The sequence below is a fragment of the Acomys russatus genome, chromosome 26, assembly GCF_903995435.1.
Source record: "Acomys russatus chromosome 26, mAcoRus1.1, whole genome shotgun sequence".
In the NCBI taxonomy this organism is placed as follows: Eukaryota; Metazoa; Chordata; class Mammalia; order Rodentia; family Muridae; genus Acomys; species Acomys russatus.
In genome coordinates, this window is record NC_067162.1 from 48203081 (window position 1) to 48227498 (window position 24418).

A 24418-nucleotide genomic window follows, 5' to 3' on the forward strand; every position below is an offset into this window, starting at 1 on the left:
ATGTCTTCACTTACCTGTATCTCTCTATGGGCGTGATGCTCACACACTCCGCGGAGTCAGGCGGGTCCCAAGAAGCCTCGGCACTTTTGAATCGCTGTTAGTTGGTATGGAAACACAAGGCTGTATGGAATACATTGGTGTTTAGCTTCTTCTGCATTTTTAAATGCCTCTCTGACCCTGCCCTCTCTTAGGTTAAACATTTTTAGTATTGTATATCTCACTGCAAAAAAATTAACAAAATAAGCCAGGCGTGGTGGCGCACGCCGTTAATCCCAGCACTCGGGAGGCAGAGGCAGGTGGATCGCTGTGAGTTCGAGGCCAGCCTGGTCTACAAAGTGAGTCCAGGACAGCCAGGGCTACACAGAGAAACCCTGTCTCGGAAAAAAAAAATTAAAAAATAATTTCAGTCTCTTCAGAGTCAGCCCTCCCCTTCAAGATAGGTTCTCACTATAACCCAGCCTGGCCCCCATACCCGTGGCGATTCTCCTGACTTGGCCCCCCTCATATTGGGATTACAGTGTGTGCCAACATGCCCAGCTCTGGATACAGAATTCCCAGTTGACACTTCTCTTTCACTCTAATGACCTACTTGCTCCGGCCTCCACAGTCTGTGCAGAATTTGCCACCATTCAAACTGTCAGGCAACATTTTTTGCTTCTTTGAGCACTTCATGGTGTCTTTTAGTTCTGGGCAGTGTGAGAATGTGTCCAGATGGGTGTTTGTATGATACAGGGTCTCTCTCACAAGGCAGCCTAATGTGGCCTCAAACTCAAATCCTCTGGCTTAGCCTCCCTGGTGCCGGATGCAGGTACTCGGTGCATTTCTTGGGACTTTTCACATATGGGACTCACTCAACTTCTTTCATCAGGTTGGGAGTTTCCAGGCACTGTCTATTCTGGTCTTTCAAAGCCCTCACTGTCCCTCCCATCGTCCACGCCACAGGGCCCCACGAGACCTTTCAGTCCATTTCTGTTGTTCAGACTGGTGGTTCTCTCTCTCTCTCCCTCCCCCCTCCCCCCTCCCCCATTCAGCCATTGAGTCTCTCCAGCTGTGCTTGCTCACAATTCTAATGTTTTCATCTAGGGCTTGTTTTTGTTTGTTTGTACAGGCTTGCTCTGTAACCCTGATAGGCCTGAAATTCCCGGTGTAGCCCAGGCTGGCCTCAAACTTGCAGCAATTCTCCTGCCTCTGCCTCCTATTTCCTTACTGACCACTCATCCTGATCTCTGAGAGTACTTTAACTGCTCGTTAGAACTACTAATGCCTGTGTCCTATCTGCTGTCCTCCTGAGCCTCCCAGTCTGGATGCTGAGTGGCCGGGCCTTGTCTCTGCATTGTGACTGTCACATTTAGCCCTGTGGAACTGTTTTACCTGCTTACTGTCAGTGTAACTCCAGTTGAGCATCAACTCCTAAAGTCCTGGCCATGCTCTCTGGACCTGTCCCACCTGTGACGCAGAGGTCCCTTGCTGGCTCAGTTTCCTTTGGTCTGCTGGTTAGAGCCAGGTGAACCTAGTGAGCTGCGGCACTGTTTGCCCAGCCCGTGTTGTTGCAGCACTCTGAAGTGAGTGTGGCACTCAAAATAAGCTTAGGGCATCAATGGAAACGTTCTCTAAATACAGCCGGTGGCACACACCTGTAATCCCAGCACTCGGGGAGGCAGAGGCAGGCAGACTGCTGTGAGTTCGAGGCCAGCCTCGCCTACAGAGTGAATCCAGGACAGCCAAGGCTACACAGAGAAACCCTGTCTCAAAAAAACCAAAACAAAGAAAAGAGAAAAAAGAAAAAAGAATGTTCCCTAAATACAGTAAATTTTGTTACTATTTAAGAAATCCAGGATGAAGCCAGGCATGGTGGCGCATGCCTTTAATCCCAGCACTCAGGAGGCAGAGGCAGGCGGATCGCTGTGAGTTTGAGGCCAGCCTGGTCTGCAAAGTGAGTCCAGGACAGCCAAGGCTATACAGAGAAACCCTATCTCGAAAAACAAAAACAAACAAACAAAATATCCAGGATGCGGGCTATACTGCGGGAATGTGTGCCAACAAACTCCAGCTTCTACCCTGTGGGCTGCTCCCCAACTCCTCAACTCCCAGAATGCCTAGAGACGACCAAAAACTGCTTCTTGTAGAGACTTTAAAAGATTTCCCACAGATCTTCAGACTTGCATACAAGAAGAGGTATTAAGGATCAATAATTCTTGCATTCCTGGGCCACCGTCCATGGTGCTGACTGAGGCCTTAGAAAGCCTGGCTGTAGGGCCGGGTGTGGTGGCCCACACCTTTAATCCCAGCACACAGGAGACAGAGGCAGGTGGATTGCTGTGAGTTCGAGGCCAGACTGGTCTACAATGGGAGTCCAGGACAGTGAAGGCTACACAGAGAGACCTTGTCTCAAAAAAACAAACAAACAACAAGCAAGCAAGCAAGCCTGGCTGTAGCAAGCTAGTCCTCACACTGTCATTATTTGAGATGCTCTGTTGGGATGTGTCCCAGGAGCTGAACATGTACCTCACAATGTGGGTCTTGTGTCTGATGTCGCTGTGTCCTGTACAAGCCTAGATAAAGAAAAAAGAGGGAAGAAGTTCATAAAGATATACAAGTGATGGTGGGCCAGTGTGCAGAGGCTTTACCATACCAGTAACTCACCCCCTTGTACAAGCTGCTACCAAGAAATATGCAGTTGCTGCCGATCTAAAGCCTATTTTAAGGACTGGCAATATGACTCAGCTGCCAGAGTAACCACCTAACATGCATGAAGCTCTGGCCTCTCACATCCCCAGAACCATACTAAGTCCAGTGGTACACACCTGTAATCCCAGCAGTTCAGGGGTAGAGACAGGAAGAGCACAAAGTTCAAGCATCCTTAGCTATTTAGCTCCAAAGCCAGCCTGGGCTACATGAAACCCTGTCTTAGAAGAAGGAGGAAGAGGAGGAAAGGAAAGAAGGAAGGAGAGTCATCATCACCATCACCACCATCATTACCTCCACTACCCTCCATCACCGCCACCTGCTCCACCTCCATCACCATTGTCACCATCACCACCCACCTGTTCCACCTCCATCACCACCACCTGCTCCACCTCCATCACCACTGTCACCACCACCACCCACCTGTTCCACCTCCATCACCACCACCTGCTCCACCTTCATCACCACCACCTGCTCCACCACCACTTGCTCCACCTCTATCACCACCACCTGCTCCACCTCCATCACCACTGCCACCACCACCACCCACCTGTTCCACCTCCACCACCACCTACCTGCTCCACCTCCATCAACACCACCTGCTCCACCTCCATCACTACTGTCATCACCACCACCACCACTGCCACCTGCTCCACCTCCATCACCACCATCACCGCCACCTGCTCCATCACCACCACCGCCACTTGCTCCACCTCCATCACCACCACCTGCTCCACCACCTGCTCCACCTCCATCACCACCATCACCGCCACCTGCTCCACCTCCATCACCACTGTCACCACCACCTGCTCCATCACCACCACCACCACTTGCTCCACCTCCATCACCACCACCTGCTCCACCACCTGCTCCACCTCCATCACCACCACCTGCTCCACCTCCATCACCACCACCTGCTCCACCTCCATCACCACTGTCACCACCACCTGCTCCACCACCACCACCCACCTGCTCCACCTCCATCACCACCATCTCCTCCTCCACCAGCAGGCATGGTGGCAGATGCTTGAGTGGCAGAGGCAGGTGGATCTACATAGGGAGTTGGCCCCATAGAGACACTCTGCCTCCCAAATCCACTTCACATTCAGATGCAAGTATGTTGAAATGACCAAGTCACGTTCAAAAGGTCGCATTTATGCTGGCCGCAGAGTATACACAGCAAAGATCCTACCTGGGCCCGGGACTGCAGAATTGGCCATGGCATAGCACTGGTTCATCCACGAGGTGGACCACGCAGCAGTCCCGGTTTTTCTTGAGTGGTGCACTTACCAGGAAAGCAAGGCTGGGCCTCTCCCGCTTTGCTCCAGGGGCACTTCCGGTGTCCTAAGTGTCTCGAAGTCACACTCCATTTGCCAAGTTTTCTAAAGACCTTTTTATTAACTGGAAAGCTGTACAGATTCCTCATTTGCTTCTCCCTCCACGGGGAACTCTGGTGCTTCCCGCTCGCCAGGCGACCATCCCGTCACTGAGCTACATTCCCAGCACAGTAGAACCCTTTTAGAAATGAAGCCTTCGACAACAGCCCCTGGCAACTTAGTCCAGTTACTGTGACCTGAGCACACACACCTCTGAATTAGCAGCCAGCCTTCACTGCAACAACTACAAAGACGCTGATGTCGCAGCTGACGCAAGCATGTGCTGCCACACTGTGAGCAGGTAAGCCTGTCTACAGGGCCTTCGGTAACTTGAGACTTCTAACATGTGAAAGCATGTTAGAAATTCCGGGGTGGGGGGGGTTGTGAGCACACACATAACCGACTCCAGTGTTCAGACAGCTTCTAAACACACAGTTTAAGGATGCATTTCTATTTTCTTCTTGTTGTTCCAGTAGAGCTTAGTGTTCTCAGTTCAGCATTCTGTTAAGTCACACACACATGCATGCAGGCACACACGCACGCGCACACACACATCCCACTCATGGAAAATTGTTTGAATTAAGACCTTAAAATCAAAGGACATGTGTGGTTGCACATGCCTTTCTTCCCAGCACTCAGGAGGCAGAGGCAGGTGGATCTCTCTGAGTTCAAGGCCAGCTTGGTCTACAAAGTGAGTCTAAGACAGCCAAGGTTATACAGAGAGACCCTGTCTCGGAAAAAGGGGGGGAAAAAAAGACCTTAAAATCAAATTTTTTAAAAGGCTTGATATCATTTATTTTAAATTAAATATGACTGGGTTCTCAGACATTTTCAGATGTTTCCAGCATGGAAGTTAATTTTAAATTATCTCACTGCCTTGCAACTTGACCCATATTAGCTCCTAGGATAGGAAAAAAGTTGCTAAGATAGATTTAGCAAAAATTTCATAGGTTCAAAAAGTTATTACCATCTTTTTAAAAGGAGGAAAATTGAACCCTAAACATTAGGGACTCGGGTGTGGGGAAGTCACAGCTCATTCATACTGACACATTCGTCACGTATGAGCATAAATATTCTCCAAAGTCCTGATTGCTTGTGCTCTGTGTAAGAAGAGTGCAGCCCCAGAGCAGCCTCTCCTCACCCCAGCCTGCACTCCTACACACGGAGGCAAAGGGAGGCTCATCTGTGTTCTAAGCAAGACTGAAGGCCGGTCAGGGTCCCCACCTGTCTGTCTGAGACTGTCAGGTGCAGTCTGGTGGTGTGGGTGGGTGGGGAACACAGGCCTTCAAGGCACAAAGAGCAGTTCCCAACGGGGGCCACTGTCCCAATCACCCTGATTATGTGACATTTGGGGACTTTGTAGTTAACACAGTTATCACTAACAAGGTTGCATTTGGACACCATGTAGAACTTACTCTTTAATTAAATATACACCCATTTGGTGGGGGGGGGGTGCTCTGTACACAAGGGACTATACAAAACTAGGCAAATATCTTTTAAAGTTTTTAAAAACACTCATGATTGTTCAGTATGCATTTTCAAAGCTTAATACAGTTTTCAGATGACACCGTGTGTCAATTTTATATGGAATGAAATCAGTCTGCGTGTTCTAGATAGAAATAATCATACTCAAAAACCAGAAGTAAAAATATCCTGGAAATGTTCATCCGCACGCCCCAACGCTGGGTTTCACCCAACGAACTCAGCTGCTGAGGGGGTGCGGGCAGAAGACCTCCCCGTCCCTCAGGAAGAGCAGCACCGTGCTCATCCTGCTGGGAGTCTCTTCTGCAGGATGGAGAAGGCACCCATTTACCCTGACAAGAGGTTCCCTGCTAAAGGAAGAACACTTACATCCAGGCCATCCCTATCCTCCCACAGTTTGGCAGCAAAGATCACCAGGCTGGCCATCAAGCAGTCACATTTTCAACCTACACTGCCCACACTGTGCCTGCCTCATGAAGCCGTCACTAAGTCCTAGAGGAAAAAGTAGAAAGGTGGTCGCGGCAGGCTAATGGCGTCTGCCTGTTCCACCCCCGCATGCCCAACAAACTCTGCTATCTCAGAAGACAGGAGCGGTGGACCAGGCTGCACAGGCAGCTGACTGAACCACGCGTGCTCTAAAGGGAATGCTGACGTTAAAAGGATGTGACACTGACTCAAAGGAAACGTCACCGTTGCTGTAAGCATGCACTGCACATCACTCACTGGAATGTACCAGAACTATTAAACTATATATTAAATAAGTGCCTAAGTGAAGATTTAAGGAGAAAGGGTGACCCTTGCTCTGGCCAGAAAATTCTTAAATGCCACAGTCTATGTGAAGATGAGGTGAGATCAACTATATCGAGTGTCGTCCCGCAGCTGCCAACCTTCAAGCTCATCGGGAGCAGCACTGACTCAGGCTGACACCCTTTGCTTTCCTTGGAGCTCCCTGCAAGGCAAACTGCACAGATGTGCCGGTGAGTCCTGCGCTGTGGGACGGGATGTGGCAAGCGGTGCTGATGGAAACTGCTACAGGAGGGTGTGGACAGGAAGCGCCTAGAGCCAGCTAAAGGCATTCGGTGCGGGTGTCTCCAGTGATTAAAATCTTTAAAATAAAACTCTTACAAGAACATCGAGACTCGGGGACTTGTCTTGGTAAACAAACCAACACATATGGCTTCCATGGTCTGTCCCACTTAAGGCAGGTGACCAGCCATCACAAAAGCAAAACCATCTCTTGAAAAATCCCTCAGAGGAGCTTTGCGGGACCAGTCAGTCTCTTCTGCCCGTGTGCGGTCTGACTGGACAGTTTTTGTTCCGCTTTCCTTGCGTAAACACTTGGGAAGAGGCGGCCCAGCGTCTAGGCCCTTGCTGAGTAGCACCGCATGTATTCAGTCATCCACGGGCTCTCTGCGGAAGACGGCTTCACCCTCAGGTTCTTTTCCACATCCACCGAGTGAGCCCGCTGCCTCTGGGCAGCCAGTTTCCTTTTCTCCACCTGCCTTCTGTTCTTGGCTCGAAGTGCTGATTCATGAATCTAAAGAAAGTTCAAACATAAAGGTAGTGGCCTAAGTGCGTTAGGGCCGATTTTTAAGAATATCTAACCAAAAGTGTGGGGCTATGGCTCAATGCTGTTTAGCACACACGAAGCCCTGGGCTCTGTCCCCAGGCACGGTGGTACATTCCTGGTACCCCAGCACTTGGGTGGTAGAAGCAAGAGGGCCATATGTTCAAAGCCATCCTTGGCTACACAGAAAGCTCAGGGCTAGCCTGGGCTCACGAGACCCCGTCTTAATGTTACTCATCTGATTCCCTGAAACAAGGAGCCCAGCCCTGCCAGTCTATGGCATCAACGCTTCACAGAGTAAGTTACCCTGTCGCTACATTTCATCCCGTTACAAGGATGGCAAAGCTGAGCAGCAGAAAATTACATTTTAGGGCTGGGGAGAGGGCTCAGAGGTAAGAACAAGGACTCTTACAAAGGAACTGAGCTCAATTCCCAGAACCAAAGCCGGCGGCTCACACCCATCCGTAACTCTAGCTCCACGGCGATCAGATGCATCTGAGCCTTCAAGGGCAGCAGCGCTCACATACACAGACCCACACACACACATAACCAAAAATAGTAAATATATTTTTAAAAATAAACGTTTAGATAGAAATGGTGAGCTGCTAACTTGCATCCAGTCTAGGACTAGCCTGGGAGAACAGCTGACTTTAGGGTTTGTTTGTTTGTTTGTTATTGGACAGGACCTTGCTATGAGGCTCTGTCTGGCCCAGAACTCAGTACATAGATCAGACTGGATATAAACCTCCAGGAACCGTCCTGTCTCTGCCTCCCAAGCACTCAGATTATAGGTACGCCACCACAGCAAGCGCTGGGAAACCGTGGGAACTCCCCCACATTAAGCAGGCAAAAGGGTCTTGTTACTTGTCTGTAGTACTTAAAACCCTGCACTAAAAAGTGGGGAGGGAGGCCAGGTGCAGGCACACAAGCCTGTAATCCTAGCGTCTGGTAGGAGGATCAGAAGTTCAAGGTCATCCTTGGCTACATAGTGAGTTCAGGCCAGTTTGGGATACGTGAGATCCCGTCTCAAAAGTATATATATATAATAATAAAAAATAAGTGTCAGGGGATTTTACCCCATGACAGATATACGTTGTTAAATTGTCCCAGAGACTCACTCGTCAGAACCCTCTGTTCGCAAGTACTCCCTTGTCTCACGTCACATGAGCAGCATCTGCTCTGGGAAGTTGCCTGACATTACAGGGAAACCGAGTTTTCCGTTTCTCTTCCTGCCCGTCCCTAAGGCACCCCTGGCATTCAGCTGGTGCTAACACAGTTACTGCTTCATGGCTACCACTGAGCGTCTCCGTGTGTAAAATGTCTCAGGTCTTGACAGAATGACAAACCCAGGTTGAGCTAGATGACTGGAGCTCATGGGAACAAAACACTATTGCAGGAGCTACAGAGAGATGGTTCAGTGGTTAGAGCACTGGCTGCTCTTCCAGAGGACCCAGGCTCAATTCCCAGCACCCACATGGCAGTTCACCAATGTCTGTAACTCCAGCTCTAGAGAATGTGACACCCTCACACAGTCACACATGCAGGTGACACTAATGTACATAAAATTAGAAATAAGTAAGTAATTAAAAAAAAAAAAAAACAGCTGGCAGTAGTGGCACACGCCTGTAATCCCAGCACTCAGGAAGCAGAGGCAGATTGATCTCTGTGAGTTCAAGGCCAGCCTGGTCTACATAGTGAGTCCAGGACAGGCAAGCCTACCCAGAGAAATACTGTTTCAAAAAGCCAAAACAAAAAACAAACAAACAAACAAACAACCCACACTATTGCAGACAAATAGGAAATCAGCAAGCTGAATCTCATCAGAAGGGAAAACAGAGGTCCCCGGTGGGTGCTAAGTAGTCAGACATGCCAAGGAAAAAGCCTTTGGTCAAGGACACCAGGTTATCAACGCAGAGGGAACTGTGACCTCTCCAGGGGATAGCTCCAGCACCTGTTTTACTTTCCCTGTGGCCCAGAACACAGAACTCATAAGCCACAATGACATCCCGGTCTTCCCATCAGCAGCCCTTAGCCCTGGCTGTAGCCCCAGTCAACCAAAGTCTACTTCATCTTCCTAGGACCAGAGCCCCGACACCCAAGGACCCCACCCCCCAAGGCCCAATGCATCAACAGCCATAGAGAAAGGCCTTTCGGCCACCCGTGGCCAGACTCGCCCTTCCAAGGCGCACCTCGTGGGCAGAGGCCGATGCGCAGACATTATGTGTCTTCTGGCTGCCTGTGTCCATCTGCTTCTCTCCCCAGCCATAGAGAGCAAACGGGTGCTTGTTCTCTCTTGTTTTGCTTGTTGGTCTTTGAGGGCTTCTGGCTGCTTTCTTACTTCCTCTGGCAAACAAGGCACTAGGCTGCTGCCGTGGTACAGGGCCACCGGATGCCCTGTCAGCCTCTCCTGGCCCAGGTTGTTGGTCAGGTTTTTCTTCTGTGTCTTTTTTTGGCGGTGCTTTTGAAAAAAGGGGACGAGACAAAATAGAAATAACTTTAAACCTGTTTATAAATAATGACTTAGTTTAACTGAAAAATAATAAAAAACTTCAAGCCAGCTACATGTTTTTCTGTGGCTCAACTCTACACATTTTACTTAAAGCAAGCTATGGAAACAATTTCATAAAATAACTAACAAACCATTTATCTTATGTTTAAAAACCAACAACATTAAAGCCAAAACAATTCCAGAGCAACCTTGGTGGCCATCCTCAGGGCTCATCACAGCTATGATGCCTTGGGAGCTCCTGCCACAAGCCCCAGTGAGCTTCCTCTGGGGGCTGATGAGGCTGTCCCCGCTGGGCAGCTGCTGAAAGTCACTAAGTCACTCCCTGGAATTCCACCCTTCTGTTTCCTTTCTGATGCACACTGATTGTGGGGAACCTCCTTACCTGTGCCTCCAAAATAGGTGGCTGTCCAGCTGGGTCTAAGGGCCCTTTTCACAACAGGAAGAGGGCCACCACAGCCACTCCCGAGTGTAACCCTTTACAGCACATCACCAGTGTGAGAAGAAGTGACCTCATGGGTCGGGGCCACCGTGCTGTGTTTGGCTAGGTAATGTCCCCATCAGCCATGTGCTTTAACACCTGGTCCCCAGCTAGGGGCGTGGCTTTAGGGGGTTATGGAGTCTCGATGGAGGAGGTGAGTCACCACAGAATGAGTATTGTGCGTTATAGCTTGATCCCAGTTTTGACCTGATACCCTGGTTCAGAGATACAAGTGAGCAACCTCCCTTAGGTGCCATGCACGCTGCCATACCCTCCCTCATCAGGATGGACCACACCCTCTCCAAGCACAGGCAAGAGCAACTCCTCCTGCCTTCAGTTGTTCCTTACCAGGTATCTAAACCACAGTGAAGTGAAGAGTAACTGACATGTGCGGTGTGAGGGAGGAGCCTGGATGGTATCAGCAGGAGCCGGGGAAACCGAGGGAACCGGTGGGGGGGATGTGGCTGTGGCTGCCTGACTTGAGGAGAACATCAGGTATGAGGAAAAAACACTCCAGGATGGCTTAGATTCCCTTACCTACCTTTTGGGGTTTTGACATTTGCAGGACGTGATTTTCTGCATAAACCCTACTCAAGGCTGTTTCCTTCCCACCTACACACCCTGGAATGAGCTCCGCGTGAGGCAGCCGCAGCTCAGGAACTGCGCGTCCCCTCCACCGGCTGATGTGGAGCTCGGCTCTTCCTGAGAACCACGCAGACTGCTGTTACAAGGCTGGGTCCCCTCAGAGGATAGACCTGAGCCCTGCCGCCCTTGGCCGGACATCATATTCCTCTACGAGAGCATGCGCACTGTGTGGGCAATCCTGACAGGGCATGCCTGACTGCAGCAAGCCTTTACCTCTGACTTAGCTCTGCCAACCCGTTTGTTTTCCTGATCATCTTATGCATCCTGTGACACAAGCAAGCCTGGTCTAACATCTACGTACTAGGCTGCAATCCCAGTAGGGGCACTTCACAAGGTGGAGGGACACCAGGTTCTACTTAAGTCTATTCACAGCCTGAGTGTTTTTCTGCATGTCACACGCAGACCCTTCCTAACTTAGTGTAGGGTGAGGGGAAGAGAAATAGTAATATGGGACAGGACCTATGTAGATCGGGAATGGAGACTGAGGAACTGTGTAGGGACCTGAGTTGTGGGTCCCTTCTGCTTCTCTCCTCCAGGTCTCCCAGGGTAGCCTGCCCAGAGAGGACAATAAGACCTTTTGTGAGGAGGAAGCTGATGCTGACCAGGCAGTGACCCAGAGAAGGAACAGCCACTGAAGGGAAGAGGGAATAATAAACAGTTCTAAGGACACATGCGCACGCAGTGTCTACAGCTATGGGCTGGGAGTAGATGGCACAGGGAAATAAAGCCTTTCTTTCTGTGCCAAGCTTGGCTTGGAGGTGGGGTGATGGTACCTTAGAAATCATGGGGGTGTTATGGATTCCAAGCTTAGAAATAGCGTGGTCCTCTCTATATTTGCAGATGGGTTGGATGAGAGAATAGGGCCCAGCGCCTGCCAGGAAAAGCTGACAGCGAACCAGTGTAAACAGGCACACTGGTACCATGCTGGCACTGGGGGTGGAGGGGGTGGGAGAGGGTGGGCGGGCAGGGCAGGAGAACCTGATTGGTCTCCACAGATGCTCTAAGTGGATGGCCTTCCTATCCGTGGACCCAAGGTATCCCAGGCATGAAGGAAGGACCCCCACAGGAGGGAACCACCAGGCAGGCTGACAGTAGACATCCACAGGCACCTTAAGAGAGGAGACTGCGCTGGGGACCCAGTCTGAGTGCAGGGCACCGCCCAGAAGAAACGTGGAGCAGGAGGCCAAAAGGGTACACTCCAATCCCTGGGACACTTATTTAATGATCCGGCTGAGAAAGACCCAAGAGGCTCTTGGGGGGGGGGGGTGGGGGCAGGAGGGGACATGAGGGTCAGGGATGCAGCAAAGTGGCAGAGCAGTGGAGATAGCTCTACTGAGCAGCTGATCAACCCTCCTTACCACAGGGCCCAAAACACTACAAAAGTCACTCCCCACAGGACCTATGCAGGACCCCAGGGTCCAAATGACTCCAACAAATTATTTTCACCCACAATTACTACAGTGTCACATAGCCCAGCACCCCAGGAAAGATACCAATGCTGAGACAGCCCACTGGAACAACAGACTTAAGATACTTAAATGATCATCTACAGACTGTGGAAATAATGGTGCTCACACTCTATGCTTAAGGAAAAAAGATAATACTTGAAAATTATTCTCAGCACCAGACAAAAGATGGGCAGAGCAGAAGAAAAGAGCTAGAACGTATCACTGTAATTTCAATATTTATAAAACTCTCCGAATCATGCCTGCCACATGGTAATTAGATATAAGTATATGCTTCTCAGATCCTATTTGAGAGGATAATGCTCAAAATAAGGGTATTTTCAGGCAAACAAAAACAGCATTTCCCACAGGATGAAGGGAAGATGCTTCTCTCACCAAGCAAGAAAACAGCCAAATTAAACTAAATCCAGTCTCCAGAATGGAGCTGCCCAAGACAGTAGCCTGCAGCCACCTGTGGCTATTACAAATAACTTCAAGTAAACTAAAAGTAAAGAAAATTAGATGGTTGTGCTCCTCTGTTAGGCATGTCACAGGTCAGCCAGTCGGTAACACCCCAGTAGATACTACAGAAAATGCATCTCCTCCCACGGAGCTGTTCTGAGGAGTCTGGTTGAAGGGGAAGAGCGGGTCAGACCCGGTGGGTAGAGATGGTGCACTCCCATCAAGTAGACGTGGAACGCAGACAAGCTTTCCACAGGCGAAGCCATTAAAGGGAATCTTCACACGCTTACAGAACTGGACTTACATAAACTGAAATTACACAGAACGTATTCTCAACCATTCGGGAAATGCAGCTACATGTATTAAATTTAACTTCCAAATCTCTTTCATTTTTTAGCTCAATGTGGTCGCTAACACTTGGAACCCCAGCACGAGGCAGGCTGAGACAAGGAGCCTACTGTAAATTTGAGATCAGTCTGGTCTACAGATTGACTTCTAGGTGCATGATAATTACATGTAAGTGTATGCTTTAAAAATCCTATTTCAACACATGTTTACAGAGTAAAGGCCAGTCTCAAAACAGCAACAACAAGAAATCCCATTTTTGAAATTTAAAAACACACCCAGGGACTGAAATGGTTCAGTGGGTAAGAGTGCTTGATGTGTAAGCCTGAGGCCCTGAGTTCAAACCCCAGCACACGTGAAAGGGTCAGGTGAAACACTGTGCACTGGTGACCCCAGCGCTGAGCATCTGGTGTAGAAAAGGTCACCGCAGCTCAAAGGGTGCCAGCCTAGCTCCAAGTTCAGTGGGAGAGCCTGACTCAAAGGAAGAAGGCAGACAGTGCGAAAGCAGGACACCTGACATCCTCCTCTGGTCTAAACACACACACACAGAGAGAGAGAGAGAGAGAGAGAGAGAGGGAGGGAGGGAGGGAGGGAGGGAGGGAGGCACACAGAGACAATGAAACAGACAGAGAGAAACCATATTTAAACAGTCATGAGTTAAAAACAAAACATACGGTTGTAAAACACATGGTGTACTTAGCACCAGGAACTGCGTATTTTAAGAAGGTTAAAATGGTAAACTTTGGTGCTCGCTTTGGCAGCACATATACTTTAAAAAAAAAAAAAAAAAAGGTAAACTTTGTATTCTATTTTACCACAAGTTAAAGTTTCCACTGTAATCACACTTGGGAGATGTGTGAGCAATGGAGTTCAAGGTCATCTCAGCTGTATACTAACTCTGAGGTCAATGTGGGTTATGAGGGAGCAGGTGCCTGTAACCCCAGGGGGAGGTCCATGGAGGACCTCCAAATCAAAGTCATCCTGGGCTGAGTAGTAAGATCTTCTCCCTCTGCCTCTTTTTTTTTTTTTTTTTTTTTTTTTTTTTTTTTGATTTTCCGAGACAGGGTTTCTCTGTTTAACAGATCCCTGGCTGTCCTGGATTTACTTTGTAGACCATGCTGGCCTCAAACTCATAGAGCTTTACATGTCTCTGCCTCCCAAGTGCTGGGATTAAAGGCAGCAGTCGTGACCCACATCTTTAATCCCAGCACTAGAGAAGCAGACGCAGGCGTATCTCTGAGTTCGAGACCAGGACAGCCAAGGTTACACAGAGAAACCCTATCTCAGGAACACACACACACACACACACACACACACACACACACACACACACACACACCACAAAATCAGAGCATAGTGGTTTTAATTCCTGCACTTAGGGGCAGAGGCAGGGGGATCCCTCTGAGTTCAAGGCCAGCCTGGTCTATTGAGTTCCAGGGCAGCCAAGGGCTACATAGTGAGACTGTGTCTCAAAAAGCCCAAAACAAAAAAGGAAACAAGAAAAACAGAGCTGGGTGTTGTGGTGCACTCCTTCAATCCAAGCGCTCAGGAGGCAGTGGCGGGAGGATCTCTGTTGTGTTTGCGGCCAGCTATGCAGTGAGCTCCCAGCTATGCAGTGAGCTCCAAGCTATCCAGAGGTACACAGTGAGACCCCTAAGAAAAGAATCCACATAGATAAAAGTTCTTTGGGTACAAAAGAAAAAAAACAACCTAACCTAATAGACAAAAGTTAGTTAAACAAAACAAAACAAAACAAAAAACTAAACAGATTCACAAATTTCTGTCCAACCTAAACAAGAAAGTAATAGGCCAGGTATTGGTGTGGTGCACATCTTTTATCCTAGCACCCAGAGGCAGCTGGATCTCTGTGAGCTCAAGGCTAGCCTGGTCTACAGAGTTCCTAGGCTAGCTAGGGCTACATAGGGAAACCCTAATTCTACATAAACAAGTAAATCAATGAATAGTGAGTGAATGAATGGAGGGAGAGAGAGAGGAGAGGGAGAGAGAGAAGGAGAGAGAGGAGAGGGAGAGAGAGGAGAGGGAGAGAGAGCAGAGGCTGGAGAAATGGCAGCTAGTGCAGGGAACTTAGGTAGCTCAGCTTCATAATTCCAGCTTCTGGGGGCTGGAGAGATGGCTCAGAGGTTAAGAGCACTGACTGCTCTTCCAAAGGTCATGAGTTCAATTCCCAGCAACCACATTGTGGATTACAACCATCTATAATGAGATTTGGTGCTTTCTTCTGGTGTGCAGGCAGAATGCTGTATACATTAAAAACAAACAAACAAACAAACAAACAACCGCCCCCCCAAAAAACTATTCACTGACCTCCACATGTGTCCTGACACAATAATAGTAAAAATTGTAAAGTACATAATTCCAGCTTCATGAAATTTATGTCCTTCAAAGGCATCTGCATGCACATGTGCATATTCACACACATGTACATATGCACCTAAGCAAATAATAAGGCAGGACGTTCTGTTTAAATGAACACTGCGAACATGCGCTTAGACCTCTTCCTCTCCAAAGTCCCACTTAGTAAAGACCAAAAGACAAAGGACAGGGGAAGCAACAGGATCACACAGAAGGTTCACGAAAACATTGAGAGAAGCAGATTCAAGAGTGACACAGACTTAGATCAGTCAGAGGAGGCCCACTGCCTGCAGGGAGGCCCAGGGCAATCGCTGTGGGCCCAGAAAGGGTCCACATGGCACAGAGTTCTCACAGGACCAGGGCAGTGGGCTTTCTTTCCAAAGGCCCAGCACCAGCCAGCCCCGATCCCACATCCTTCTGAAAAGCAATGCACACATCTCCACTGATAACCAGATTAGGGCACTCCCAACTCCAGCCTTGAGGAGACTTCCGTAACTTGTAAGGAAGGCAAGGTTAAGAGGGAAAGGTACTGTCTGATCCACAGAGAAACTGGAAAGGCAGGACTCTCCATCAAGCTGTTTTATTGTGTGCTGTCCTAGAGACCATCTGCAGGGTGAGAGGAGGGCCCAGCACAGGAGGAAGACTTGCAAGTGTTGATTGAACAACAGCTTGGCTGACCTCTCAGCAGAGGTCAAGGATATACTTAACAGACAAGGTGTGCCAGCCTTGGAAAGGGCTCGTGTCTAGCCCAGCACAGGCTACAACACTTCAGGAGTGGTTAGGTTTGGACTGAGTCTTGTTTTGCAGCAATGGATAATCCTCTCATTTTCTCTCTCTCTCTCTCTCTCTCTCTCTCTCTCTCTCTCTCTCTCTCTCTCTCTCATTGTCCAGGAACTCACAATGTAGACCAGGCTGGCTTCGAACTCACAAAAATCCACCTGCCTCCCGAGTGCTGGGATTAAAGCCGTGCAACACCACCCACCACCCAGCCTCTTTCTTTCAAAGTCTACTCAAAGTACCCACTCCTCTCCTCTCTGAATGCCAGGACACTGGCAGGATGGAGAAGCAGAGGGGTCCCAGACCCCAGCACAGCAGAAGCCAGGACGGGAGGCACACAGACAGCCCTCCCCTACAGCTTTCCTCCAGGCCTCTAAGTGGCAGACTGGCTGGTTCCCCTGGGGCAAGATTGGAGGCACCATCTGGGACAGGCACACAGGAGACTCCCAGAGGGTAAGCTTTAAATGCGGCAGAGAAACACCTGTGGCTTTCTCTTACACAGCCAATAAACAACCCCGAGGCCTCTCATCGGGGTCCCTGAAAGCACTTTCAGGCCTTGTCCTTAAATATAAGCAGATAGGTCCTCCCCCATGACGCGCGCGCGCGCGCGCGCGCGTGTGTTTGTGTGTGTGTGTGTGTGTGTGTGTGTGTGTGTCTGGGCACACGTACACCTGTAGAGGTTAGAGCACAACTTGCAGGAATTGGCTCCTTCCACCAAGTGGGACCCAGGGGGCAAAGTCAGGTTATGAGACTTGGTGGCAAGCGCCTTTACCCACTGAGCCATCTCCCCAGCCCACGGGTACATATTTTAACAAACAAGACAGAGATGGATGCAGTATTTCACGCCCGTAACCAGGTAACCAGGTTAAAGTGGAAGAACGGAGAGGTTCCACTCCCAGAAGCCATATGGTGGCCCACAGCTGTCCCTAACTCCGGTCCCAGGAGATCTGGTCACCTCTTCTGGTCTCTCTGGAGACCATATCCATGCAGGTAAAACACTCATATACAAAAAATAAATATCAATTTTTTGTCTAACGATGAGGTCTTTACTATGCAGCTCTGGCTATCTTGGAACTCACTATGCACAGCAGGCTAACATGGAACTCACAGAGGTCCACCTGCCTTTGCCTCCTGAGTGCTGGAATTAAAGGCTTGGACCACTACTCCCGGCAATAAAATAAAATTCCTAATTTTAAAAATTATTTATTTATTTATTTATTACATATACAGTGCTCTGCCTGCACGCACACCTGCAGACCAGAAGAGGGCATCAGATCATATTACAGATGGTTGTGAGTCACCATGTGGTTGCTGGGTATTGAACTCAGGACCTCTGGAAGAACAGACAGTGCTCTTAACCTCTGGGCCATCTCTCCAGGCCCAAAATTCTTAATTTTCAAATGTTAATAGTTTGGTTCAAGCCGGGGAATGGTGGCACATGCCTGTAATCCCAGCACTTGGGAGGCAGAGGCTGGCAGACCACTGTGAGTTCAAGGCCAGCCTGGTCTACAGAGTGAGTCCAGGACAGCCAAGGCTACACAGAGAAACCCTGTCTCAAAAAAAAAAAACAAAACAAAAAAAAACCAAAAAAAAACCCCAAAAAACAAAAATAGTTGGGTTCAAGAGGCTTATCAGCCAACAAAGAAAGAAAACAATCTGGGCATGATACGACAGGTCTATAACACTAGTGCTCAGAAACCTGAGGCAGGAAAATTTCTATAGTGTGAAATCAGTCTGGGCCATAATGTAAACCCTGTCTCAAAGAAGCAGGGAAGGGGAATTCAATAAGAGGAAGGGAGCGAAGAAAAAGATAGTGAAAGGTGAAACAGGGGAAATGGTTTTAAATGGTATTAGGAAACCTTCAACTACAAGAAGCATTCATACTCAGAAAGTGCAATACAGGGAATGACCAAAGACAGAGAGGCATACCACTGGATTTGATAACACCTAGAAACAAAAGAATCTTCTGAAAGGTTCTGCCGACCAGGAGAAAATGCTGAGCGACGAGAGGCAGGAGGAGGGAGGAGCAGGCATGAGTAGGTGACGGGCAGAGAACACGTTGTATAAAACAAGGCAAAGGTAAACCTTACCAAAAGTACACTGTAGCTGAGAAGAGTGACTACAGAACAAGCAACAGGCTGGCAGCCTGGCATTTTAACATCTGGAGGCCAGTGGGGACACACAGCAGCCCTGTGTTAGATCCCCAGTGTCACAAAAACAAGTCTGGAGGCGGTGAGTTCGAGGCCAGCCTGGTCGACAAAGCGAGTCCAGCACAGCCAAGCTACACAGAGAAACCCTGTCTCGAAAAACAAGTCTGGAGGCCGTCTTCAGCGTTTTTCAAAGCAGGATGGCTAGAAAAGGGCCAAGTTCCTACTCACCAAGCACTCCCACCTCCAACACGGCAGGTAGGACTTAGAGAACTCTGCCCCACCATCTCTCAAGAGAGAGCAGCCTACAGACCTCACGTGTTTGGAAAAAAAAAGCTTCCAGGGAGCGATACAGAATTAGAAACAAAAAGAAACAAAAAGAAAGAAGGGGGGGTTAGATATACTCTGTTAAATACGCAAAGAGAAACAAAACCCTCTAATAATGTCTTTTACAAGAAAAGATACAGTGTACCCAGGCAAGAGCCTAATACTTTCTGGAAGCATGGATCGTGCCCCCCACTGGAGGATTCAGAGTTTAAACCAGGCTGGGTTACATAGGAAAACTGTCTGCAAAACAGGGGGGTCAATTACACAAACAATAAACTGGATACTTTTTTTCCCCTTAGAAACAAGTTCTTATGTGCCCAGGCACACCTGGAGCTCTCTTCTGAGCCTCTAGCTCAACTTAAGTGTGCTGGAATTACAAGCACGCACCACCATGTCTGCTTGTTCTGGAGACTGAACCCAGGGCTTCATGTACGGAAACAATCACTCTGTTATCAACTGACCTTCCAAGTGTTTGAGAGGACACACGTGCTTAACTTGTTTTCAGCATTACACACTATAGACAACTGTGGAAACATCACAAGGTGAACTATAAAATATGTATGATTTTTATTTACTTAAAAAAAAAAAAAAAGAATATCGGGAGGCAGAGGCAGGCGGATCGCTGTGAGTTCGAGGCCAGCCTGATCTACAAAGTGAGTCCAGGATGGCCAAGGCTACACAGAGAAACCCTGTCTCGAAAAACCCAAAAAAAAAAAAAAAAAAAAAGACCAGAGGCTCAGTTGCACAGTGCTTTCCTAGTAATATACAAAGTCTTGAGTTCCAATCCTCGCACCATAAAACTAACTCACACTCCTCCCCCGAAAAAAGGTGAAACTAATGAAATAAGTCAAGAAGATGCCCCAGAATTGAAAAGAGTTTGGGGGCTAGAGAGAGTCCAATGGTTAAGAGCACTGGCTGCTCTCCCAGAGGACCCAGGTTCTATTCTCAGCACCCACGTGGAGGCTCACAACCTTCAGTGCCAGGGGGTAACACCATCTTCTGGCCTCCAGGGTACTGCATGCACACGGTGCACAGACATAAAAGGAAAAACCCACACACATAAAAAATAAAGGAAAAAAATTAAGAGAGTTTGGTTTGGGGATTTGCAGGTGACCTATATCAACTCCCAAGAGTCAGGACAAACAAAGGAGTCTAACAGCCCCTGGAGGCACTTACTGGTATAGGTCAAGAATGTCTCCAGATGGTTTGGGTTTTTTTGGTTTTTTGTTTGTTTGTTTTTTGAGACAAGGTTTCTCGGTGTAGCCTTGGCTGTCCTGGACTCACTTTGTAAACCAGGCTGGCCTTGAACTCACAGTGATCTGCCTGCCTCTGCCTCCCAAGTGCTGGGATTACAGGCATGTGCCACCACGCTTGGTCCAGATGTTTTAGAAACAATGAGCCATCATCACAAACTCAAAAATTATGAGTTTTTTTTTTCCCCTCAGAAATTCAACTTTCCACCTATCCTTTCTTAAGCTGGTAGATGACCTCTACCAATGAGGGGGTAAGTCAAAACATGACAGTGACTCCCACCTGTGAGGCGGAAGCTGGAAGTGCCTGACACAATGCCAAGTACCCTCTCTAGATGACAAGTGCAGGCCAAGCCTGCCACAAAGGCTGCAGGCAGACCAGACAGAAGTAGGTCAGTAGCCCCAAGGGATGAGTTAAGGCGAGTGTGATGACGAACTGGCAACATTGTGTGAGGGAGGAAAAGGGCCCAGAGAAGCGAAGTAGGTCAAAACTTTGAGCCCCCATCCATTTCTGTGGGCCCAATATCACAGAGACTACAGTGGCTAAAAAGATGTGTGGTGGGCCGGGCACAGTGGCACACGCCTTTAATCCCAGCACTTGGGAGGCAGAGGCAGGAGGATCGCTGTGAGTTCGAGGCCAGCCTGGTCTACAAAGTGAGTCCAGGAGAGCCAGGGCTACACAGAGAAACCCTGTCTGGGGAAATTAACAAACAAAAAGAACGTGTGGAAACAAGCATGTGTGCAATAGGAGAGTCGAAATAAAGTGACGAGCCAAGGTAAAAATGGGGGTGGGGGGTGGGGTGGGAGGTTACCAATTAGTGTCAATAAAAGTATACAGAAGTAAATGCTCCCCAGAAGTGATGGTGCGCACCTGTGGGCTGAGCTACTCAGGACACTGGGGCGGGAGAATGGCTTAAACTCAGGAGTTTGAGGCCAACCTGGGCAACACAGTAAGACCTGGTCCCAAAATAAGAACACAAATTAAAAAGTGGCTGGGCTTGGTAGCACAGGCCTATAATACCAGCTACCAGCTACCCTTTCAGGAGAACAATCATCCATCTGGGGCCAGCCTGAGCTACAGAAGTTCGAGGCCAGTGTGGCTTAGTGAAACCCTGTTTCACAACAAAAGATACAAAGGGAGGTGGGAGTGCAGTTCTGTGGTAGAGCATTTGCTTAGGACACCCAAGGTCCTGAATTCAGTCATCAGTCAGTACCACAAAAAGACACATGAGGGGAAAAATAGAGGAGCTGGAAGTGGGCTCACCTGCCAAGTAGGCACCTGCTTGTAATTAAGTTTTTGTAATAAGTTTCCTGAAGCTACAAGATTCTTTATGTAAAAATCCTTGCAGCTGGGCGGGGATAGCGCACACCTTTAATCCCAGCACTCAGCAGGCAGAGGCAAGTGGATCTGAGTTCAGGGCCAGCCTGGTCTACAGAGTTCCAGAACGACCAAGTCTACAGACAGAAACTGTGTGTGTGTGTGTGTGTGTGTGTGTGTGTGTGTGTGTGTGTGTGTGTGTGTGTGTGTGTGGCGAGGGTGGGAGTGGGGGTGGGGGTTGACTTGCAGTAAAAGCAAGGCAAATGCATTTCAGAGCGATGCAAACCGGTGGCTCACCAGTCTACTATATAAAGAGCCACCAGGAACACTTTTCATATTGACGCTGCGCACAGGAACCGTGCAAAAAAAGCTGGTAACGGACAAGAAGCCGGAAAGCAAGGCACATCTATTTTCCCTAATGCCTACACACCAAAAAATTTAGCAGGGATTTCGCGAATCTTTGGGGGAGGGCTCAGTATCTCCATGGAAACCCAAGTAATCACGAACTCGGGGCTCCAAGCACACTAAAGGGTTGTCAACAGCTTTCATATAGCACACACTGAGAGCAGGTAACTAGTCAAACCACGGCGGGGGTGGGGTGGGGGGAGGAAGGAGAGCCCGTTCTTCGTCACAATAAAGTAAACCTCCTCGTTAGCAAGGGCTGTTTGCATCGTAATAACTGGGAGGCAGGCTCCTAGCCCCCAGCTACCTTCTGCCACTCTAATTTCTAACCACATCACTGAAGCCACGGTAAACGTCACAAACGACCCGATGACGAAGAGGCAGCCCAGCCACGCAGGAACTGAGGATAGCCAAACAGTACCCAAGAGCAAAGCAACCAAACGGACCCTTTCAGAGTCCGACCACGGATCCCGAGCTCCCAAGTCTTTTGTTTACAAAACTGAGATTAAAAACAAAGGCCCCATCGTATGGCTATTTGAAGGTCAGTTGAGAAAATAAATATTCCTAGACCAGTGACTGAGTAATTTTTATCACTAGACTCTCATAGGCTCTCCAGTTGTGCTGAAGCTCGGCCCGAGCCCAGATAGGCACCCTCCAGGCCTTTCTGAGGACAGCCCCACTCCACAACAGCGGGGAAGAGCGGCTCACAGTTCGTCCAAGATACAGGCACATCGGTCTTCAGAGACAGATCGACCAAGCCGAGGAATCCACATAGACAGCTATGACCTCATTATGACAGCTCAGGTGTTCTTAACTTCGTGGGTCATCTTTTGAATGAGAGGGATGCGCGGAAACAGCCCCCCCTCCCCAAATCTGGTGGATCGAGGACTCACTGAGCCGGGCACTGGCTGAGACCAAGGAAGGGGAGAAGGTGGCACTTGGAGGTCATAAAGGGCTCCGTTAAGAGTCCCCAAATTAGGAAAATCCGGGGTGAGAAGGCGGAGACGCGGCCCGCACCTCCCCCGCTTAGTTCAGCAAGCGGATTCTATCAGCCCCAACCAAACCAAACCAAAACAGGAAGCGCCTGCCCAGAGAAGCTAGAACCGCGCAGCTCGGTCGTCCCAGCGACCCGCCGTGCCCGTACCCTGGTTGCACCGCGTTCTGCTCCTCCGCGTCCCGCAGCTCCGCGCCGCGCTCCCCCACCCGCTGCTCCTCCTCCCGCGCAGAGGATGCCGAGGGCTCCCCTGACGCGCCCTTGGGCGCCGGACTGGGTGAGGCCGAGCTGTCCGAGGGGCTATCCGGACCCCAGGCGTCCCAGAGCCAGGGCGCGTGCGCCTGCTCCAACAGCCGGCGGCCCAACCGGTAGCGCAGCAGCTCGCGGTAGCACGGCGCGTATTCGTCCCAGCGCGGCTCCCGGTAGCGCTTCATGTACTCGCTCTTCACCCCGCTGCCTGGGGACATGATGCCGCGCGCCGCCGACTGTCTGCTCCGCGCTGCCGCCTATGGGCCCGACCCGACTCGGAGGCCAGGCCCGCCGCGCGGTTCAAACCCGGAGCCCCGCCCGGACCGGAGGGCGGAGGCTGGGGTAAGGAGGGGCGGAGAGGGGGCGGGTCTGTGACGGGTTGTTTCTGGGAGAGGGGCGGAGTCCTGGCGGGGGCGGAGTCCCGGGCCGGGCCGGCCCAGTGGTTCAGGTAGTAGCGGGGGCGAGATTCCAGGAGGGATTCCAGGCGACCCGACCAAGCTAGGTGGAAAGGCACTCGTGCGTGGTCACCTGGGGTCGGCCCCACCCTGTGGAGGTGGAGACTCCCGGACTAAGGGTGCCGCCGAAACGCGGGATCTAGCTCCTCAGGCACCCTCCCTGGACAAGGAGTAGGGACTTCAGGAGCAGCCGCCTTACCTCCTGCGCGTTTCGATCCTGCGCGCTCGAGAGGTCAGCAGAGATAGTGGCTCAGCAGCTACAGCGTGACCAGCGTTTCCCCCAAGCGCGTCCTCCTCCAAGATGTCGCCGATGGAGCGGGCGGCCCCGCGGTCCTACGGCAGCCCAGCCGGAGGCGAAGGCGCCGCCCCAGCCTGAAGCCTGCACCTCCCCGCGTGCCAGCCGGGCCCCCGCCCGCGCCTGGGGAGCTTCTGTGAACCCCCAGCTCGTTCGCCCACACTCTACAGGCGCCCTCGGGAGCAGACTTCACTTATAGGTGCAACCTGCGCCAGTGAGCAGCCAGCACCTGGGCCAGGTCTAAATCATGTGTCCTGCTTCCTTCCTCTATGGTCACAACGCCCGGGTACTCAGGCCTTAAAGACTTTTTCTCTTATTTTAATAATTCCCGCCCCTTCCCCTTTTTGAAACAAATCTCCTGTAGCCAAGACTGGCCTAGACCTGCTTCAGCCTTTCAAGTGCTAGAATTAACAGGTGTGAGCTGTCTAACCTGCACTTGCCCTTTCTTACCTACAGGCCAACTTTTGTAAAAAAAAAAAAACCTAATTAAACCCGAGGTTGTGAGCCCGTTGCCACCTGTATTCCCAGCATACCGCGAGCAGAGGCAGAGGCAGGTGGATCTCTTTTTTTTTTTTTTTTTTTTTTGGTTTTTTCGAGACAAGGGTTCTCTGTGTAGCTTGGCCATCCTGGACTCACTTTGTAGACCAGGCTTGCCTCCGAACTTACAGCGATTTATTTTTTTTTTTTTTTTTTTAGGTGGATCTCTATGAGTTCGAGGTCAGTCTGGTGTACAATGGGTGTCCAGGACAGCCAAAACTACACAGAGAAACCCTGTCTCCATCTGTCGGGATGTACCTTGTTACAGGGTCGTTACTGTTGCAATCAGGAAGATTTTAA

The 24418-nt window shown here is 49.8% G+C and overlaps 1 protein-coding gene across 1 annotated transcript; it reads right to left on the reverse strand.

Annotated features, from left to right (window-relative positions):
* Positions 1 to 6903: 6903 nt before the first annotated feature.
* Positions 6904 to 23320, reverse strand: Ccsap (centriole, cilia and spindle associated protein). The gene is made up of 4 exons (XM_051168682.1): positions 22733 to 23320; positions 11820 to 11827; positions 9300 to 9568; positions 6904 to 7080 (listed from the first exon to the last, which is right to left on the reverse strand). The coding sequence occupies exons 1-4, from the start codon at positions 23047 to 23049 to the stop codon at positions 6904 to 6906; spliced, it is 771 nt and encodes a 256-aa protein (XP_051024639.1). The 5' UTR covers positions 23050 to 23320.
* Between the last annotated feature and the right edge of the window lie 1098 nt (positions 23321 to 24418).